The 22,097-nt window shown below is 39.5% G+C and overlaps 1 protein-coding gene across 11 annotated transcripts in view; it reads left to right on the top strand.

The window, feature by feature from the left end:
* Window positions 1-15,293, top strand: part of Akr1c3l1 (aldo-keto reductase family 1 member C3-like 1) — a 33,549-nt gene extending 18,256 nt beyond the window's left edge. For 8 of the 11 annotated variants that reach the window (XM_087591360.1, XM_087591361.1, XM_087591362.1 and 5 more), the window contains 5 exons: window positions 6,678-6,800; window positions 7,591-7,700; window positions 9,061-9,226; window positions 13,442-13,524; window positions 15,031-15,291. In XM_087591360.1, coding sequence (XP_087447486.1) covers window positions 6,681-6,800; window positions 7,591-7,700; window positions 9,061-9,226; window positions 13,442-13,524; window positions 15,031-15,073 — 522 coding nt within the window. In that variant the 5' untranslated portion in view covers window positions 6,678-6,680 and the 3' untranslated portion in view covers window positions 15,074-15,291. Of the gene's footprint in view, window positions 1-6,677; window positions 6,801-7,590; window positions 7,701-9,060; window positions 9,227-13,441; window positions 13,525-15,030 lie in introns of all 11 variants that reach the window. The other 3 variants (XM_087591359.1, XM_087591363.1, NM_001164396.2) reach the window with 2 other exon arrangements.
* The last annotated feature ends 6,804 nt before the right edge of the window (window positions 15,294-22,097 follow it).

Consider the following 22,097-nt stretch of genomic DNA (forward strand, 5'->3'; position numbering starts at 1 on the left):
TCATGATGCTGGAGGACTTCAAGAAAGACGTGAAGAACTCACTTAGAGAACAAGTAGAAGCCTACAGAGAGGAATCGCAAAAATGCCTGAAAGAATCGCAAAAATGCCTGAAAGAATTCCAGGAAAACATAAATAAACAAGTAGAAGCCCATAGAGAGGAGACACAAAAATCCCTGAAAGAATTCCAGGAAAATATAAATAAACAAGTAGAAGCCCATAGAGAGGAGACACAAAAATCCCTGAAAGAATTCCAGGAAAACACAATCAAACAGTTGAAGGAATTAAAAATGGAAATAGAAGCAATCAAGAAAGAACACATGGAAACAACCCTGGATATAGAAAACCAAAAGAAGACACAAGGAGCTGTAGATAAAAGCTTCACCAACAGAATACAAGAGATGGAAGAGAGAATCTCAGGAGCAGAAGATTCCATAGAAATCATTGACTCAACTGTCAAAGATAATGTAAAGCGGAAAAAGCTACTGGTCCAAAACATACAGGAAATCCAGGACTCAATGAGAAGATCAAACCTAAGGATAATAGGTGTAGAAGAGAGTGAAGACTCCCAGCTCAAAGGACCAGTAAATATCTTCAACAAAATCATAGAAGAAAACTTCCCTAACCTAAAAAAAGAGATACCATAGACATACAAGAAGCCTACAGAACTCCAAATAGATTGGACCAGAAAAGAAACACCTCCCGTCGCATAATTGTCAAAACACCAAACGCACAAAATAAAGAAAGAATATTAAAAGCAGTAAGGGAAAAAGGTCAAGTAACATATAAAGGGAGACCTATCAGAATCACACCAGACTTCTCGCCAGAAACTATGAAGGCCAGAAGATCCTGGACTGATGTCATACAGACCCTAAGAGAACACAAATGACAGCCCAGGTTACTGTATCCAGCAAAACTCTCAATTAACATTGATGGAGAAACCAAGATATTCCATGACAAAACCAAATTTACACAATATCTTTCCACAAATCCAGCACTACAAAGGATAATAAATGGTAAAGCCCAACATAAGGAGGCAAGCTATACCCTAGAAGAAGCAAGAAACTAATCGTCTTGGCAACAAAACAAAGAGAATGAAAGCACACAAACATAACCTCACATCCAAATATGAATATAACGGGAAGCAATAATCACTATTCCTTAATATCTCTCAATATCAATGGCCTCAACTCCCCAATAAAAAGACATAGATTAACAAACTGGATACGCAACGAGGACCCTGCATTCTGCTGCCTACAGGAAACACACCTCAGACACAAAGACAGACACTACCTCAGAGTGAAAGGCTGGAAAACAACTTTCCAAGCAAATGGTCAGAAGAAGCAAGCTGGAGTAGCCATTCTAATATCAAATAAAATCAATTTCCAACTAAAAGTCATCAAAAAAGATAAGGAAGGACACTTCATATTCATCAAAGGAAAAATCCACCAAGATGAACTCTCAATCCTAAATATCTATGCCCCAAATACAAGGGCACCTACATACGTAAAAGAAACCTTACTAAAGCTCAAAACACACATTGCACCTCACACAATAATAGTGGGAGATTTCAACACCCCACTCTCATCAATGGACAGATCATGGAAACAGAAATTAAACAGTGATGTCGACAGACTAAGAGAAGTCATGAGCCAAATGGACTTAACGGATATTTATAGAACAATCTATCCTAAAGCAAAAGGATATACCTTCTTCTCAGCTCCTCATGGTACTGTCTCCAAAACTGACCATATAATTGGTCAAAAAACGGGCCTCAACAGGTACAGAAAGATAGAAATAATCCCATTCGTGCTATCGGACCACCACGGCCTAAAACTGGTCTTCAATAACAATAAGGGAAGAATGCCCACATGTACGTGGAAATTGAACAATGCTCTACTCAACGATAACCTGGTCAAGGAAGAAATAAAGGAAGAAATTAAAAACTTTTTAGAATTTAATGAAAATGAAGATACAACATACTCAAACTTATGGGACACAATGAAAGCTGTGCTAAGAGGAAAACTCATAGCGCTGAGTGCCTGCAGAAAGAAACAGGAAAGAGCATATGTCAGCACCTTGACAGCACACCTAAAAGCTCTAGAACAAAAAGAAGCAAATACACCCAGGAGGAGTAGAAGGCAGGAAATAATCAAACTCAGAGCTGAAATCAACCAAGTAGAAACAAAAAGGACCATAGAAAGAATCAACAGAACCAAAAGTTGGTTCTTTGAGAAAATCAACAAGATAGATAAACCCTTAGCCAGACTAACGAGAGGACACAGAGAGTGCGTCCAAATTAACAAAATCAGAAATGAAAAGGGAGACATAACAACAGATTCAGAGGAAATTCAAAAAATCCTCAGATCTTACTATAAAAACCTATATTCAACAAAACTTGAAAATCTTCAGGAAATGGACAATATCCTAGACAGATACCAGGTATCGAAGTTAAATCAGGAACAGATAAACCAGTTAAACAACCCCATAACTCCTAAGGAAATAGAAGCAGTCATTAAAGGTCTCCCAACTAAAAAGAGCCCAGGTCCAGACGGGTTTAGTGCAGAATTCTATCAAACCTTCATAGAAGACCTCATATCAATATTATCCAAACTATTCCACAAAATTGAAACAGATGGATCACTACCGAATACCTTCTACGAAGCCACAATTACTCTTATACCTAAACCACACAAAGACACAACAAAGAAAGAGAACTTCAGACCAATTTCCCTTATGAATATCGACGCAAAAATACACAACAAAATTCTGGCAAACCGAATCCAAGAGCACATCAAAACAATCATCCACCATGATCAAGTAGGCTTCATCCCAGGCATGCAGGGATGGTTTAATATAAGGAAAACCATCAACGTGATCCATTATATAAACAAACTGAAAGAACAGAACCACATGATCATTTCATTAGATGCTGAGAAAGCATTTGACAAAATTCAACACCCCTTCATGATAAAAGTCCTGGAAAGAATAGGAATTCAAGGCCCATACCTAAACATAGTAAAAGCCATATACAGCAAACCAGTTGCTAACATTAAACTAAATGGAGAGAAACTTGAAGCAATCCCACTAAAATCAGGGACTAGACAAGGCTGCCCACTCTCTCCCTACGTATTCAATATAGTTCTTGAAGTTCTAGCCAGAGCAATCAGACAACAAAAGGATGTCAAGGGGATACAGATCGGAAAAGAAGAAGTCAAAATATCACTATTTGCAGATGATATGATAGTATATTTAAGTGATCCCAAAAGTTCCACCAGTGAACTACTAAAGCTGATAAACAACTTCAGCAAACTGGCTGGGTATAAAATTAACTCAAATAAATCTGTTGCCTTCCTCTATACAAAAGAGAAACAAGCCGAGAAAGAAATTAGGGAAACGACACCTTTCATAATAGACCCAAATAATATAAAGTACCTCGGTGTGACTTTAACCAAGCAAGGAAAAGATCTGTACAATAAGAACTTCAAGCCTCTGAAGAAAGAAATTGAAGAAGACCTCAGAAGATGGAAAGATCTCCCATGTTCATGGATTGGCAGGATTAATATAGTAAAAATGGCCATTTTACCAAAAGCGATCTAAAGATTCAATGCAATCCCCATCAAAATACGAATCCAATTCTTCAAAGAGTTAGACAGAACAATTTGCAAATTCATCTGGAATAACAAAAAACCCAGGTTAGCTAAAGCTATCCTCAACAATAAAAGGACTTCAGGGGGAATCACTATCCCTGAACTCAAGCAGTATTACAGAGCAATAGTGATAAAAACTGCATGGTATTGGTACAGAGACAGACAGATAGACCAATGGAATAGAATTGAAGACCCAGAAATGAACCCACACACCTATGGTCACTTGATTTTTGACAAAGGAGCCAAAACCATCCAATGGAAAAAAGATAGCATTTTCAGCAAATGGTGCTGGTTCAACTGGACGGCAATATGTAGAAGAATGCAGATCGATCCATCCTCGTCACCCTGTACAAAGCTTAAGTCCAAGTGGATCAAGGACCTCCACATCAAACCAGACACACTCAAACTAATAGAAGAAAAACTAGGGAAGCATCTGGAACACATGGGCACTGGAAAAATTTTCCTGAACAAAACACCAATGGCTTATGCTCTAAGATCAAGAATCGACAAAAAAAAAAAAAAAAAAAAAAGATCAAGAATCGACAAATGGGATCTCATAAAACTGCAAAACTTCTGTAAGGCAAAGGACACGGTGGTTAGGACAAAACGGCAACCAACAGGTTGGGAAAAGATCTTTACCAATCCTACAACAGATAGAGGCCTTATATCCAAAATATACAAAGAACTCAAGAAGTTAGACCGCAGGGAAACAAATAACCCTATTAAAAAATGGGGTTCAGAGCTAAACAAAGAATTCACAGCTGAGGAATGCCGAATGGCTGAGAAACACCTAAAGAAATGTTCAACATCTTTAGTCATAAGGGAAATGCAAATCAAAACAACCCTGAGATTTCACCTCACACCAGTGAGAATGGCTAAGATCAAAAACTCAGGTGACAGCAGATGCTGGCGAGGATGTGGAGAAAGAGGAACACTCCTCCATTGTTGGTGCGATTGCAGACTGGTAAAACCATTCTGGAAATCAGTCTGGAGGTTCCTCAGAAAATTGGACATTGAACTGCCTGAGGATCCAGCTATACCTCTCGTGGGCATATACCCAAAAGATGCCTCAACATATAAAAGAGACACGTGCTCCACTATGTTCATCGCAGCCTTATTTATAATAGCCAGAAACTGGAAAGAACCCAGATGCCCTTCAACAGAGGAATGGATACAGAAAATGTGGTACATCTACACAATGGAATATTACTCAGCTATCAAAAACAACGAGTTTATGAAATTCGTAGGCAAATGGTTGGAACTGGAAAATATCATCCTGAGTGTGCTAACCCAATCACAGAAAGACATACATGGTATGCACTCATTGATAAGTGGCTTTTAGCCCAAATGCTTGAATTACCCTAGATCCCTAGAACAAACGAAACTCAAGACGGATGATCAAAATGTGAATGCTTCACTCCTTCTTTAAATGAGGAAAAAGAATACCCTTGGCAGGGAAGGGAGAGGCAAAGATAAAACAGAGACTGAAGGAACACCCATTCAGAGCCTGCCCCACATGTGGCCCATACATATACAGCCACCCAATTAGACAAGATGGATGAAGCAAAGAAGTGTAGATCGCTCCTGAGAGACACAGCCAGAATATAGCAATTACAGAGGCGAATGCCAGCAGCAAACCACTGAACTGAGAATAAGTCCCCCGTTGAAGGAATCAGAGAAAGAACTGGAAGAGCTTGAAGGGGCTCGAGACCCCAAAAGTACAACAATGTCAAGCAGGGACTAAGCCACTACCTAAAGACTATACATGGACTGACCCTGGACTCTGACCCCATAGGTAGCAATGAATATCCTAGTAAGAGCACCAGTGGAAGGGGAAGCCCTGGGTCCTGCTAAGACTGGACCCCCAGTGAACTAGACTATGGTGGGAGGGCGGCAAAGGGGGGAGGGTTGGGAGGGGAACACCCATAAGGAAGGGGAGGGGGGAGGGGGATGTTTGCCCGGAAACCGGGAAAGGGAATAACACTTGAAATGTATATAAGAAATACTCAAGTTAATAAAAAAAATAATAAAAAAAAGTAAAATAAAAAAAAATAAATTACCCTTGCATTCCTTGATGGAGTCTAGGTATTTCCATTTCATGGATATTGTGAGTAGAGCAGACATGGATGAGTCAGTGTCTTGATAGGAGAATATACTCCTAGTAGGATGGCTGTGTCATGTGGTAGACATATTTCTATCTTTATGAGGAACCTCCAAATCAACTTCATTAGTATCTGCACCAACGTTCACCTCTAACAACAATGAATAACTGTTCCATTTTCCCCATGTCTATACTGGTATGCTGCATTTCTTTCCAAGATCCTACACACTTTGACTGAATTAAATCACAAAATTGTTTTAACTTGCATTTCCTTATAGATGCGGATGTTGCATATACTAAAATTCTGTCTTAACCACTCATAATTTTTCATTTGTTGCTCCATTCTTGGTTCCATAACACAGTTTTTAAATTGAACCATTTGTTATCTTTGAATTTATTTTTTAATACACTGTCATACTTATGTTTAGCTTTTTTTTAAATACATTGCCATTTCTAAACAGTTTCGTTTTTCATTTATATTACCATTAGTTCTTGGTTAGGTTTTCTATGGTTGTGATAAAACAAGCCAAAAGTAACTTGAAAGGGGAAAGGATTGTTTTAGCTTACACTTCCCCATCACAGTCAAGCCCTGAGTAAAGACAGGAAAACTCAAACAAGGATGAAACTTAGCAGCAGAAAAGGAAGCAGAGACCATATAAGAGTGCTGCTGTATGCCTAGCTGGCTTTCTTACACCATCCAGAAATACCTGCCAAGGAGTATCACCACCCACAATGGCCTGAGTCCTCCCACATCAATCATTAATTCAGAAAATGCCCTGTATACTTGCCTACCTGCAAATCTTAGGGAGGCATTTTCCCAAATGACAATTCTTCTTCTCAAATGACTCCAGTTTGTGTCAGTGTCAGATAACTTGCCGCCATGTTTTTAAGAATATATACATGATCCTATGCAACCTCTCCTTCCCCAGGCCATGGAAAAGTGTAAGGATGCAGGTTTGGCCAAGTCCATCGGGGTGTCCAACTTTAACCGCAGGCAGCTAGAGATGATCCTGAACAAGCCGGGGCTCAAGCACAGGCCTGTGTGTAACCAGGTGGGGACCCTCAGCCTCTTTTTCTGTTCTTCATGTTCTTTCTGTCACATAGCAGGTAACCATACCTTCCCACTTCTCATTCATCTTAGATTTGTAAAACACAAAATTTTCATAGCAGTTGTCTTTGGCTGGGAGAACATCAGGTATTCTTAAATTTATCTCTTCTCCATGGTGTCTTAGTAACATTAAAAGGCAGGGTAACATTAGTATCAGAAAAAATTGACAATCTGTGGATATGAATGCAACCCCAAAGCCAAAATTATATTCCTGTCTAGAGACTGTATAAAATATATCTAGGTTAGACAGACAATTTACTCCTTACAGGAGTTTCCTAGGTAAATGAAGTCCAATCATAGATCATTAGCTGACCTTGTTCCTGACATCTTAGTCCTCATCTCCTTCAGAGCTTCTGTAATCAAATCAACCATTTAAGCACGTTCGTCTTTTGTTCTACCTTATATCTCAATAACTTTGGATCACTGGTATGAAATCACTAATTGTGTTGTAATGTTGCATCTATTTTCTTATGTTATATTTAACTTTGCATTTATTTTTCATATTAATATTGTCACTTTGGGGGCTAGCAAGATGACACATCAGTTAAGATGCTCTTCTAAAGTTTGATGGATCTGATACCTTCTTTGATCCTTTAAGGGCACACACACACACACACACACACACACACACACACACACAAACAGAGGGAGAGGGAGAAGGAGATAGGCATTAAAAGCTTTTATTAAATGGAATTTCCTATAGTACAATATATTTCTATATTGTTCATCCATAGGTAGAATGTCACCCTTATCTGAACCAGAGCAAGCTGATGGATTTCTGCAAGTCACAAGACATTGTTCTTGTTGCCTATGCAGCCCTGGGGTCTCAGCGACCTACAAATTGGTAATAAACACAAAAACTTTTTTATTTAAACTTGTAATTTAATTATAGCATTTTCTCTTCCACCAAACCCTTCTTTCAAATTCATGGCCCCCTTTTCACTAAGTATTATTTATTTAGAGCTGATCGCTTGACACTGGACAACAAAATAGTGTGCTCTTCCCTGGGGAAGGCCACCTCTACTATTCCTAGTTTTCCTTATATAGGTCTTTATGTAGGTTTGAGGACTCAGGGATTTTCTTCATCCAGTTTGATATAGTCATTGAACTCCATTTAGTTCATAGTTGGCAGTCCTATTGATGAAACTTTATGGATGTAGCTTTTGGTGTTACTAGGTTAAACAGTTTTATAAGTTTCCTGATTCTCTGGCTCATGCAATCCTCTGCCCCTTCTTCTACAAATTCCTTGTGCTTTGTGCTCTGGAGTATTTTGCAGATGGATCCACAGGGACTGGGCTCCACAATTCTTGATTGGTTGTAGTTTTCTATAGTGCTCTCCACATGTTGAAAAGAAAATTTTCTTTGATGAGGAGGAAAGATAACACTTATGTGTCGATACAAAGACAGACGTTTAGATTCTTATTAGAGATCTTGCTATTTTAGTAAAGTAATAGTTGTAAGTTCTCTATTATCCATAACTTTATTAACAATGAGTAATTTGATAGGTTTCATGTACAGGGCAAAGTTTCCCTATTGTTTAGGGGCTTAAGTGTAATTATGGAATTACTTGTTATTGCCAAGGTATGTGTATTAGTTCAGGTTTTACTGCTGTGAACAGACACCATGGCCAAGGCAAATCTTATAAAGGACAACATTTAATTGGGACTGGCTTACAGGTTCAGAGTTTCAGTCCATGATCATCAAGTCGGGAACAGGGCAGCATCCAGGCAGGCATGGTGCAGGAGGGGCTGAAAGGAACCTTTATATGAAGGCTGCTAGCAGAACAGAGGCTTCCAGGCAGCCAGGATGAGGGTCTTAAAGCCCACAACCACAGTGACACACTTATGCCAACAGGGCCACACCTTCTAATAGTGCCACTCCCTGGGCTCAGCATAAGCAAACCATAACAGTATGTGTGCCACAACTACTGTCACAGGGTTATTGTGCCACACTGGACATTGATATGGTAAATAGGTGTCAATTAAGCACAACAACTTTTACGTCTATAATCCTCCTTTTTCAGGAATTCACTCTGAACTGATTCAGATTAACAACCGAAAGTCTTCTGATAATATTGATTCTTCTGATCCAGGGGAAATTTGTGATAATCTCTTGTCCAGAGCAATATCTTGATGTGTTTGGAAGTCCCATGTGAAACCAAACACTCAGTTTCTGGAGTTCAGTATTTCTGCCTTTTTTCCTAGGGTGGACAAGAATGCCCCATTTCTTTTGAATGACCCAGTTCTTGGTGGCATGGCCAAAAAACACAATCGAAGTCCAGCTCAGATTGCCCTTCGCTACCAGGTACAGCGTGGGGTTGTTGCCCTGGCCCAAACTTATGAACAGAAGGAGATGAAAGAGAACATTCAGGTAAAATGAAGCTCTGGGTATCTAGGACCCTGGGTATTCTCCCTTACCTATGAATTCCTTTGGAAAGCTTCTAAGTAATTTTTTTCAGTCAATTGTCAAATCATTTTCTCTAAGCTCTCCTATGCAGGTTAGGTTTCAAGTGTTATGATTTACAAGCATTGATTGCTAACACACTGTAAAACTAAATGCTTACATCTGTAGTCATTTCCAGAAATGTCAATAAATATTAGAACAACCCCATAAGTTATGTATCTAGGTGTGAGGCACTCGTTGCGTTGAACTTTGTGTTTTATTCTACATTTGAACCTTTCTGTCATTTTCAATAACATTCTTTATTATTTTTCAAAATTATTTTTATTTAAACTCTTCTCCCAGGTTCTCCAAGATAATAAATGAAGCATCAGCTGAAAGAAAACAGAGATTTATATCTATCACTAAATCAGACTTGTACATATATCTGCTCTGTTTTCAAAAACTGGGATCTCTACTGAATGATTTTATTTTACAAATTATTATTCTTATCTTTGAATTCCCCTAAATTTTCACACAGTTTAGGACTCATGCATTTATTCGTTTTGAATGAATGTTAGTTAATGCTTTCTCAGTTTAATTGATTGATGACCTTTGAATTTTCTACATAAGACTTTTTGTTGTTTTGTTTTGTTTTGTTTCCTTCTTGAAAGTCATTTTGAGGTTAAAACTGCTATGTATTTAGAGAATGAGTTGTTTGACAAGCCAGTTCTTTTGAACAAAAACAGATGATTTGTCTTTGGACATCTCCTTGCCTAAAGTTTATTTAAAAGGACATTGTTCAAATATAACTATATTCAGTAAAATTAGTAGATTCACTTCTATATTTAAAAACATTGCTCAGGATTCCTCAGAATTTTTAAGAGCACTGCAATGTAGTCATTGAGTGGGACCATTTTAGTTTTTTTTCTACAGCCAGATTTGAGTCTCTTCATGAATTATAGTTTCATTGTATCTTACCCCAAGGCTCAGAAAGGGAGGTAGGAAGATTATACAGGGTAAAGGTTAGGGGGTTTATGTGGTGATAACATGTAGGAAACAGTGTTTTCCAGACAAGGCAAGTGTGCATTTAAAATCACAGGGATTTGTAAGAGCACACACAAGACATTTACCAGCTCCGGCTAGGCAAAATTTTAGAAAGGATAAGGTGTACAGGTAACAAAATTACAAACTGGTCAGCTATTAGTATATTTATTGGCTGCTGAAAGGAGAGCTACTTTCCTTTAATAATGTAACAACTGATAGCTGACAGCAGTCTCCCTATTGGATGAGAATGAATGAGAGACTGATTAACACAGCAAGGGGAGGGGCTGGGGAATAAATCTGCTAAAATACATTGTGTGAAACTCTGAAAGTATTTTGCTAACATTAAACTAAATGGAGAGAAACTTGAAGCAATCCCACTAAAATCAGGGACTAGACAAGGCTGCCCACTCTCTCCCTACTTATTCAATATAGTTCTTGAAGTTCTAGCCAGAGCAATCAGACAACAAAAGGTCAAGGGGATACAGATCGGAAAAGAAGAAGTCAAAATATCACTATTTGCAGATGATATGATAGTATATTTAAGTGATCCCAAAAGTTCCACCAGAGAACTACTAAAGCTGATAAACAACTTCAGCAAAGTGGCTGGGTATAAAATAAACTCAAATAAATCAGTAGCCTTCCTCTACACAAAAGAGAAACAAGCCGAGAAAGAAATTAGGGAAACGACACCTTTCATAATAGACCCAAATAATATAAAGTACCTCGGTGTGACTTTAACCAAGCAAGGAAAAGATCTGTACAATAAGAACTTCAAGCCTCTGAAGAAAGAAATTGAAGAAGACCTCAGAAGATGGAAATATCTCCCATGTTCATGGATTGGCAGGATTAATATAGTAAAAATGGCCATTTTACCAAAAGCGAAATAAAGATTCAATGCAATCCCCATCAAAATACCAATCCAATTCTTCAAAGAGATAGACAGAACAATTTCAAATTCATCTGGAATAACAAAAAACCCACAATAGCTAAAGCTATCCTCAACAATAAAAGGACTTCAGGGGGAATCACTATCCCTGAACTCAAGCAGTATTACAGAGCAACAGTGATAAAAACTGCATGGTATTGGTACAGAGACAGACAGATAGACCAATGGAACAGAACTGAAGACCCAGAAATGAACCCACACACCTATGGGCACTTGAATTTTGACAAAGGAGCCAAAACCATCCAATGGAAAAAAGATAGCATTTTCAGCAAATGGTGCTGGTTCAACTGGAGGTCAACATGTAGAAGAATGCAGATCGATCCATGCTTATCACCCTGTACAAAGCTTAAGTCCAAGTGGATCAAGGACCTCCACATCAAACCAGATACACTCAAACTAATAGAAGAAAAACTAGGGAAGCGTCTGGAACACATGGGCACTGGAAAAAATTTCCTAAACAAAACACCAATGGCTTATGCTCTAAGATCAAGGATCGACAAATGGGATCTCATAAAACTGCAAAGCTTCTGTAAGGCAAAGGACACTGTGGTTAGGACAAAACGGCAACCAACAGATTGGGAAAAGATCTTTACCAATCCTACAACAGATAGAGGCCTTATACCCAAAATATACAAAGAACTCAAGAAGTTAGACCGCAGGGAGACAAATAACCCTATTAAAAAATGGGGTTCAGAGCTAAACAAAGAATTCACAGCTGAGGAATGCCGAATGGCTGAGAAACACCTAAGAAATGTTCAACATCTTTCGTCATAAGGGAAATGCAAATCAAAACAACCCTGAGATTTCACCTCACACCAGTGAGAATGAGATCAAAAACTCAGGTGACAGCAGATGCTGGGGAGGATGTGGAAAAAGAGGAACACTCCTTTATTGTTGGTGGGGTTGCAGACTGGTACAACCATTCTGGAAATCCGTCTGCAGGTTCCTCAAAAAATTGGACATTGAACTGCCTGAGGATCCAGCTATACCTCTCTTGGGCATATACCCAAAAGATGCCCCAACATATAAAAAAGACACGTGCTCCACTATGTTCATAGAAGCCTTATTTATAATAGCCAGAAGCTGGAAAGAACCCAGATGCCCTTCAACAGAGGAATGGATACAGAAAATGTGGTACATCTACACAATGGAATATTACTCAGCTATCAAATACAATGACTTTATGAAATTCATAGGCTGATGGAGAGAACTGGAAAATATCATCCTGAGTGAGGTAACCCAATCACAGAAAAACACACATGGTATGCACTCATAGATAAGTGGCTCTTAGCCCAAATGCTTGAATTACCCTAGATGCCTAGAACACATGAAACTCAAGATGGATGATCAAAATGTGAATGCTTCACTCCTTCTTTAAAGGGGAACAAGAATACCCTTGGCAGGGAATAGAGAGGCAAAGATTAAAACAGGGACAGAAGGAACACCCATTCAGAGCCTGCCCCACATGTAGCCCATACATATACAGCCACCCAATTAGACAAGATGGATGAAACAAAGAAGTGCAGACCGACAGGAGCCGGATGTAGATCGCTCCTGAGAGACACAGCCAGAATACAACAAATACAGAGGCAAATGCCGGCAGCAAACCACTGAACTGAGAATAGGTCCCCCGTTAAAGAAATCAGAGAAAGAACTGGAAGAGCTTGAAGGGGCTCGAGACCCCATATGTACAACAATGCCAAGCAACCAGAGTTTCCAGGGACTAAGCCACTACCTAAAGACTATACATGGACTGACCCTGGATTCTGACCTCATAGGTAGCAATGAATATGCTAGTAAGAGCACCAGTGGAATGGGAAGCCCTGGGTCCTGCTAAGACTGCACCCCTAGTGAACTAGATTGTTGGGGGGAGGGTGGCAATGTGGGGAGGATGGGGAGGGGAACACCATCAAGAAGGGGAGGGGGAGGGATTAGGAGGATATTTGCCCGGAAACCGGGAAACGGAATAACACTCGAAATGTAAATAAGAAATATTCAAGTTAATAGAAAAAAAGAGAACACAAAAGAAAAAATGTTTTTATTCTGCCTGATAGTCCCTGATAACCTGTGTATTTCGTTCTATGTCTTTTGTACTTTTACAAATTTATCAGATATTTTGAATATTGTGTCTGTACCAATGGTAATAGTGTAGTTTTCACGATTGGCAAGTTAGCCGGGTAAATTTGTGAAAACATTTTCTCCTTCTATTGTAGGTATTTGAATTTCAGTTGCCTTCCGAGGATATGGAAGTCCTAGATGGCCTGAACAGAAACTTCAGGTATTTTCCTGTGAACATGTAAGTAACTTCAATAAAGGACAGAAAGTTATGAAACAAACACGTTGTGTCAATTTGCCTAAGGTTGAATCCCTCCTTTCCATTGAAGCACGTTAGCTCAGAAGCCCAGAGTGGGTCTTTTGGTTCTTAGTTTTGGAGTTACAAGGGTTTCCATGAAGAAGCTCAAGGAAGTTTTGATGACGTATTCAAAGGCAAAGCAAGAAAGGGTATTTATCTGGAAGTTCAAGCACTGAAGAGAGTTTTTTTTGTTCTTTTTTCATTCTCTACTTTAGAACACGATGTTACAAATGAGAGAAAGCAGGGCATTCAGGAGCATTGTTTTAAATGTACTGTAACTAAAATATAAATACATTATTCCTCCCCTTCCTTTTCCTCTTTTCAGCCTTTCTCATGTCCCCTCCCACTAACCCCTCCTATGCTTCTTCTCACCCCTCTCAATTTGATGGCTGATTTTTCTTTATTATCACTACATAGGTGTATGTCAATACATATACAAATATAATCTGGTAAGGCAATGTGGTAATAGCTTATGATCCCAGGGCTGACACTTTGTATTGGGTAACCAATTAAGGACCTCATCCTTGGAAGATAATAACTCTCCCTAGTCAATCACTGCCTGTAGTACTCTGCCTAAAGGTATTGTCTGTGTGGGAGGGGCAACTTCTTTCTCCCTTTGTTTGTGGTAAGTAATATCATAGAAGAAATAAATGTGATATGCTTGAAGGGGTATTATGTAATACACAAATATGTGGGCTCAAAGATTGGCAGATTTATTGTTAGTTTTTTTTAGCACAGAGCAAATTATGGGTAAAGTATGGGAATAACAGAAAGAGAAAGAAAGAATCAAATGATTATTAATATTACTTTATACATTATATTAGTATTGATATAAACAGATCAGCAAATACATGAGACATTTCATGGACATCAAAGAGTTTGAAAAGACATTGTATCTGTGAGTTTCAACAAGACACTGTATGAGGTTCAGATGATAAAATATTAAGTGGGTATTAAGCAGAATTGAACTTAGAATTCATAAGATAGGATGCCTTAATTTGTGTGTGTGTGTGTGTGTGTGTGTGTGTGTGTGTGTGTGTTAGCAAATATCTGGACTTGCCTTCATACTAAACATGCATAGTCAGGATCTATTTTCCTTAGGGGACTGGAATATGGAAATTCTGGGATTTCCTCTGCATTGTTTAGTTAATGAGATATATTAAGTCAGATATATATTCATGAAAACATGTTTCTTTGTTTTTCAGTTCTAGGCAAGGGAATATAATTGGCAATACCTTAGTTATGATATTTAAAAATATTTTTATGAAACTGTGTTCATGAAAGTGAGAAAGGTAGATTCTGAAACCAGAAAGTAAAGCAATTCAAATTCATTCTAGTGCTAGATGCAGTAAGAAATGATAACAAAGCATAAGAACAAAAATTACACATTTTATGTGTTTAAACCAGACCCATTGAGTCCACATCGGGTATTTTTCTTTTTTCTTTTAGAGCTGCTGAACACCCTAATTATCCATATTCTGATGACTATTAGTATGAGAGTCTTTGTCGCGGCGTCTACCTGAAGCTCCTAAATGAGGACAATGACCTTGCTGCTACTGCTGGAGGTGATGCTAATGCGACACGGCCCTTCTGGTTGATCCATACTTCATCTAACAAATGACAGGCAATTAGAGCCACATTTACTAACCTACAGAAATGCCATTAAGTTTTGAACCACTTATTGAAATAAAAATAACATTTTTTCCTCTATAGAATATTTCCCAGTACCTTCTCTGTTACTTTGATCTGTTTATTTTGATTAATTATCACCAAAACCAATTTGGATTGAAGTCAGTGGACAAGAAGGGAAGACAGTAATGGACATTGAGGAAATTGATGGACGAAAGTAGAAACTTCAGACTCCAGAGAATCGGCCCTTACGCTAGCTAAACAACAAAACAGATCACACACAATAAATGTTTTCTCAGATCGAAGATGCATATCTAAGAAGAGTAACCAACAATGCCCAGGTTCCTCCTATCAGGAGGGTGAGCCCTAAAAATGGGGAGTGGAACAATTAGGTCTGTAAATACTTGTAACAATTATGGGATCATGACTGAGTAGAATCTGTGCATCCACATTAAACTGAGGTTACACAATGACATTGACAAATGCTGACTTATGAAATTACAAATTCAGTCTCAGGCTCTTTAAAGCAGCTATGTCCACAGCAATGAAAGGAAAATAAATAGAATTTTGCAACACCCCAGCAGTTCACTGCGCTCTAAGCCTTTGTGAACTCAAACCAGCTCTGAGTGAGGTCAGAGACCTGTAATCCCAACCCCAGTCCATTCTCAGTCTTTCCCCACAACCTTGACTATCTCTCAACACACACTTGGACTTTCACATCAAGTCTGAGACTTTCTAGTACAGTTCTTTCATAATGCATACCAAATTAGACAGGTCAATGGGAGGTCAGAGAACTGCAACTCCAGCACACCATCCCTTCCCAGCCTCTAGGAATTCATCTACTATGAGAATTCTTATGCAAATCCACTTGCCAAGTTGAGATCACCTGACCTATTCTACCAGGAAAATCTCCATGTATCTTCTTTGGACACCTAGCCTTACAGAGGCCAGAATGAACTCTAGACCAAGCCAAGTATTCACACAGCCCAATGTGACATGCTACCACAAAATGGAGAATTCACTTGTCTAGCTGTTTCCAGACTTCAAGCTCTAGAGCCCAAACCACAGCCTGCTCTGGAGCCAGAGCCAAAGCAATGCTTCCATCTAAAGCCAGAGCCCCACACAGGTATGAAACAGTTGTCAGAAATAGCAGTGACACAAAGTGACTGCCCATCACAGAGGAAACTTTCAGCAGTAAAGCAACCTTGGAGCTAGGATAAGAAGGTAAGAATCAACAAAAGAAGACCAGTAATCAGGAGCAGACAGCTGGAGAGTGCCTAATGCTACAGTTGACATTTTTATTCCCAGGTGAGATATGGGGTCAACGCTTGAGAGTCATAACCCCGACCTAACAGAACAAAATGATATTAACTTAATACAGTTTAGTCTTGCCATCATACTTTAAACATTCTCACTGAAAGAAGGTATTTTCCTCTCATTGTGTGCCAATACTTTTTCTCATACAATAAATCCTAACCACGGTTTTCCCTTGCCCCACTCCTCTCAGTTAGGACCATTTCCCTCTTCTTCAAATCCACTTCCTTTTATTTCCTCACCACAAAAGAGAAGGCCTCCGAAGACAACAGCCAACAGAACAAAGCAAGATACAATGAGAAAAGGCAGAAGTCTGCATATCGAGGCTGGACTAGGCAACCCAATAGGAAGAAAAGTATCCCAAGAGCAGGCAGTAGTCAGATATAACACTGACTTCCACTGCTGAGTCCTACAAAAAAAAAAAAAAAACAAATCAAAACAAACAAACAAACGAACAAAAGCCAAGCTAAAATCCATACCATATATACAGAGGACCTGGTGCACACCCTGGAAGGCCCTGTGCTTGCCATGTCTGTCTCGGTAAGTCCATGGTCAGTTGGGGACCATGTTCCCCATCCCTTCTGATTCCTACAATCTTTCCTTCCCCTCTTCCACTGGGATCCACTACCAACAAGGAGAGGGACTATATGGGGACCTCTAATATAGACTCTCTCTTCATGTGTCTGGCTATGGGTCTCTATAGCCACTCCCCCCTGCTGCTGCAGGAAGCCTGTCAGAGGATGATTGCTCAAACTGACTTATGATTGTAGCAGGATATTATTAAGAATCAGTTCATGAAGACCCTGTGAGAGAGAGACCCAACCGCCTGGTCAGGTGGGCACTCCTGAGGCTGCAGAGCGGAAGAGACCACCAACACTGCTCACCCCTGCCCACATCCCTGGCCCAAGAGGAAACTGTATAAGGCCTCTGGGCTCCCGTGGGGGAGGGCCCAGGAGCGGCAGGACCCCTGCCTGAGACACCGCCGGAACCTGAGGGAAACAGACCGGATAAACAGTTCTCTGCACCCAAATCCCGTGGGAGGGAGAGCTGAACCTTCAGAGAGGCAGACAAGCCTGGGAAACCAGAAGAGACTGCTCTCTGCACACACATCTCGGACGCCAGAGGAAAAAGCCAAAGACCATCTGGAACCCTGGTGCACTGAAGCTCCTGGAAGGGGTGGCACAGGTCTTCCTGGTTGCTGCCGCTGCAGAGAGCCCATGGGCAGCACCCCACGAACGAACTTGAGCCCCGGGACCACAGCTAAGACCAACTTTTCTGCTGCAAGAAAGCTGCCTGGTGAGCTTGGGACACACGGAAGCAGAATTCCTCTAGGACCGGGCACGTTCTGTGTTTACTGGAAGTCCCACACCCGCGGATCCCGGCCCACAGCAGCTCTCTGCCCCCAGACCCTGTGAGAGAGAGACCCAACCGCCTGGTCAGGTGGGCAAGAACACAGGTGAACTCAAGACACAGGCCCACAGGAACAGCTGAAGACCTGTAGAGAGGAAAAACTACACGCCGGAAAGCAGAACACTCTGTCCCCATAACTGACTGAAAGAGAGGAAAACAGGTCTACAGCACTCCTGACACACAGGCTTATAGGACAGTCTAGCCACTGTCAGAAATAGCAGAACAAAGTAACACTAGACATAATCTGATGGCGAGAGGCAAGCGCAGGAACCCAAGCAACAGAAACCAAGACTACATGGCACCATCGGAGCCCAATTCTCCCATCAAAACAAACATGAAATATCCAAACACACCAGAAAAGCAAGATCTAGTTTCAAAATCATATTTGATCATGATGCTGGAGGACTTCAAGAAAGACATGAAGAACTCCCTTAGAGAACAAGTAGAAGCCTACAGAGAGGAATCGCAAAAATGCCTGAAAGAATCGCAAAAATCCCTGAAAGAATTCAAGGAAAACATAAATAAACAAGTAGAAGCCCATAGAGAGGAGACACAAAAATCCCTGAAAGAATTCCAGGAAAACATAAATAAACAAGTAGAAGCCCATAGAGAGGAGACACAAAAATCCCAGAAAGAATTCCAGGAAAACACAATCAAACAGTTGAAGGAATTAAAAATGGAAATAGAAGCAATCAAGAAAGAACACATGGAAACAACCCTGGATATAGAAAACCAAAAGAAGAGACAAGGAGCTGTAGATACAAGCTTCACCAACAGAATACAAGAGATGGAAGAGAGAATCTCAGGAGCAGAAGATTCCATAGAAATCATTGACTCAACTGTCAAAGATAATGTAAAGCGGAAAAAGCTACTGGTCCAAAACATACAGGAAATCCAGGACTCAATGAGAAGATCAAACCTAAGGATAATAGGTATAGAAGAGAGTGAAGACTCCCAGCTCAAAGGACCAGTAAATATCTTCAACAAAATCATAGAAGAAAACTTCCCTAACCTAAAAAAAGAGATACCCATAGACATACAAGAAGCCTACAGAACTCCAAATAGATTGGACCAGAAAAGAAACACCTCCCGTCACATAATTGTCAAAACACCAAACGCACAAAATAAAGAAAGAATATTAAAAGCAGTAAGGGAAAAAGGTCAAGTAACATATAAAGGGAGACCTATCAGAATCACACCAGACTTCTCGCCAGAAACTATGAAGGCCAGAAGATCCTGGACTGATGTCATACAGACCCTAAGAGAACACAAATGCCAGCCCAGATTACTGTATCCAGCAAAACTCTCAATTAACATTGATGGAGAAACCAAGATATTCCATGACAAAACCAAATTTACACAATATCTTTCTACAAATCCAGCACTACAAAGGATAATAAATGGTAAAGCCCAACATAAGGAGGCAAGCTATACCCTAGAAGAAGCAAGAAACTAATCGTCTTGGCAACAAAACAAAGAGAATGAAAGCACACAAACATAACCTCACATCCAAATATGAATATAACGGGAAGCAATAATCACTATTCCTTAATATCTCTCAATAGCAATGGCCTCAACTCCCCAATAAAAAGACATAGATTAACAAACTGGATACGCAACGAGGACCCTGCATTCTGCTGCCTACAGGAAACACACCTCAGAGACAAAGACAGACACTACCTCAGAGTGAAAGGCTGGAAAACAACTTTCCAAGCAAATGGTCAGAAGAAGCAAGCTGGAGTAGCCATTCTAATATCAAATAAAATCAATTTCCAGCTAAAAGTCATCAAAAAAGATAAGGAAGGACACTTCATATTCATCAAAGGAAAAATTCTCCAAGATGAACTCTCAATCCTAAATATCTATGCCCCAAATACAAGGGCACCTACATACGTAGAAGAAACCTTACTAAAGCTCAAAACACACATTGCACCTCACACAATAATAGTGGGAGATTTCAACACCCCACTCTCATCAATGAACAGATCATGGAAACAGAAATTAAACAGTGATGTCGACAGACTAAGAGAAGTCATGAGCCAAATGGACTTAACGGATATTTATAGAACATTCTATCCTAAAGCAAAAGGATATACCTTCTTCTCAGCTCCTCATGGTACTTTCTCCAAAATTGACCATATAATTGGTCAAAAAACGGGCCTCAACAGGTACAGAAAGATAGAAATGATCCCATGCGTGCTATCGGACCACCACGGCCTAAAACTGGACTTCAAAAACAATAAGGGAAGAATGCCCACATATACGTGGAAATTGAACAATGCTCTACTCAATGATAACCTGGTCAAGGAAGAAATAAAGAAAGAAATTAAAAACTTTTTAGAATTTAATGAAAATGAAGATACAACATACCCAAACTTATGGGACACAATGAAAGCTGTGCTAAGAGGAAAACTCATAGCGCTCAGTGCCTGCAGAAAGAAACAGGAAAGAGGATATGTCAGCAGCTTGACAGCACACCTAAAAGCTCTAGAACAAAAAGAAGCAAATACAACCAGGAGGAGTAGAAGGCAGGAAATAATCAAACTCAGAGCTGAAATCAACCAAGTAGAAACAAAAAGGACCATAGAAAGAATCAACAGAACCAAAAGTTGGTTCTTTGAGAAAATCAACAAGATAGATAAACCCTTAGCCAGACTAACGAGAGGACACAGAGAGTGCGTCCAAATTAACAAAATCAGAAATGAAAAGGGAGACATAACTACAGATTCAGAGGAAATTCAAAAAATCATCAGATCTTACTATAAAAACCTATATTCAACAAAACTTGAAAATCTTCAGGAAATGGACAATTTCCTAGACAGATACCAGGTATCGAAGTTAAATCAGGAACAGATAAACCAGTTAAACAACCCCATAACTCCTAAGGAAATAGAAGCAGTCATTAAAGGTCTCCCAACCAAAAAGAGCCCAGGTCCAGACGGGTTTAGTGCAGAATTCTATCAAACCTTCATAGAAGACCTCATACCAATATTATCCAAACTATTCCACAAAATTGAAACAGATGGAGCACTACCGAATTCCTTCTACGAAGCCACAATTACTCTTATACCTAAACCACACAAAGACACAACAAAGAAACAGAACTTCAGACCAATTTCCCTTATGAATATCGACGCAAAAATACTCAATAAAATTCTGGCAAACCGAATTCAAGAGCACATCAAAACAATCATCCAACATGATCAAGTAGGCTTCATCCCAGGCATGCAGGGATGGTTTAATATATGGAAAACCATCAACGTGATCCATTATATAATCAAACTGAAATAACAGAACCACATGATTATTTCATTAGATGCTGAGAAAGCATTTGACAAAATTCAACACCCCTTCATGATAAAAGTCCTGGAAAGAATAGGAATTCAAGGCCCATACCTAAACATAGTAAAAGCCATATACAGCAAACCAGTTGCTAACATTAAACTAAATGGAGAGAAACTTGAAGCAATCCCACTAAAATCAGGGACTAGACAAGGCTGCCCACTCTCTCCCTACTTATTCAATATAGTTCTTGAAGTTCTAGCCAGAGCAATCAGACAACAAAAGGAGATCAAGGGGATACAGATCGGAAAAGAAGAGGTCAAAATATAACTATTTGCAGATGATATGATAGTATATTTAAGTCATCCCAAAAGTTCCACCAGTGAACTACTAAAGCTGATAAACAACTTCAGCAAAGTGGCTGGGTATAAAATTAACTCAAATAAATCAGTAGCCTTCCTCTACACAAAAGAGAAACAAGCCGAGAAAGAAATTAGGGAAACGACACCTTTCATAATAGACCCAAATAATATAAAGTACCTCGGTGTGACTTTAACCAAGTAAGTAAAAGATCTGTACAATAAGAACTTCAAGACACTGAGGAAAGAAATTGAAGAAGACCTCAGAAGATGGAAAGATATCCCATGCTCATGGATTGGCAGGATTAATATAGTAAAAATGGCCATTTTACCAAAAGCAATCTACAGATTCAATGCAATCCCCATCAAAATACCAATCCAATTCTTCAAAGAGTTAGACAGAACAATTTGCAAATTCATCTGGAATAACAAAAAACCCAGGATAGCTAAAGCTATCCTCAACAATAAAAGGACTTCAGGGGCAATCACTATCCCTGAACTCAAGCAGTATTACAGAGCAAT

This window comes from Rattus norvegicus, chromosome 17 (genome assembly GCF_021556685.1).
Source record: "Rattus norvegicus strain SHRSP/BbbUtx chromosome 17, alternate assembly SHRSP_T2T, whole genome shotgun sequence".
In the NCBI taxonomy this organism is placed as follows: Eukaryota; Metazoa; Chordata; class Mammalia; order Rodentia; family Muridae; genus Rattus; species Rattus norvegicus.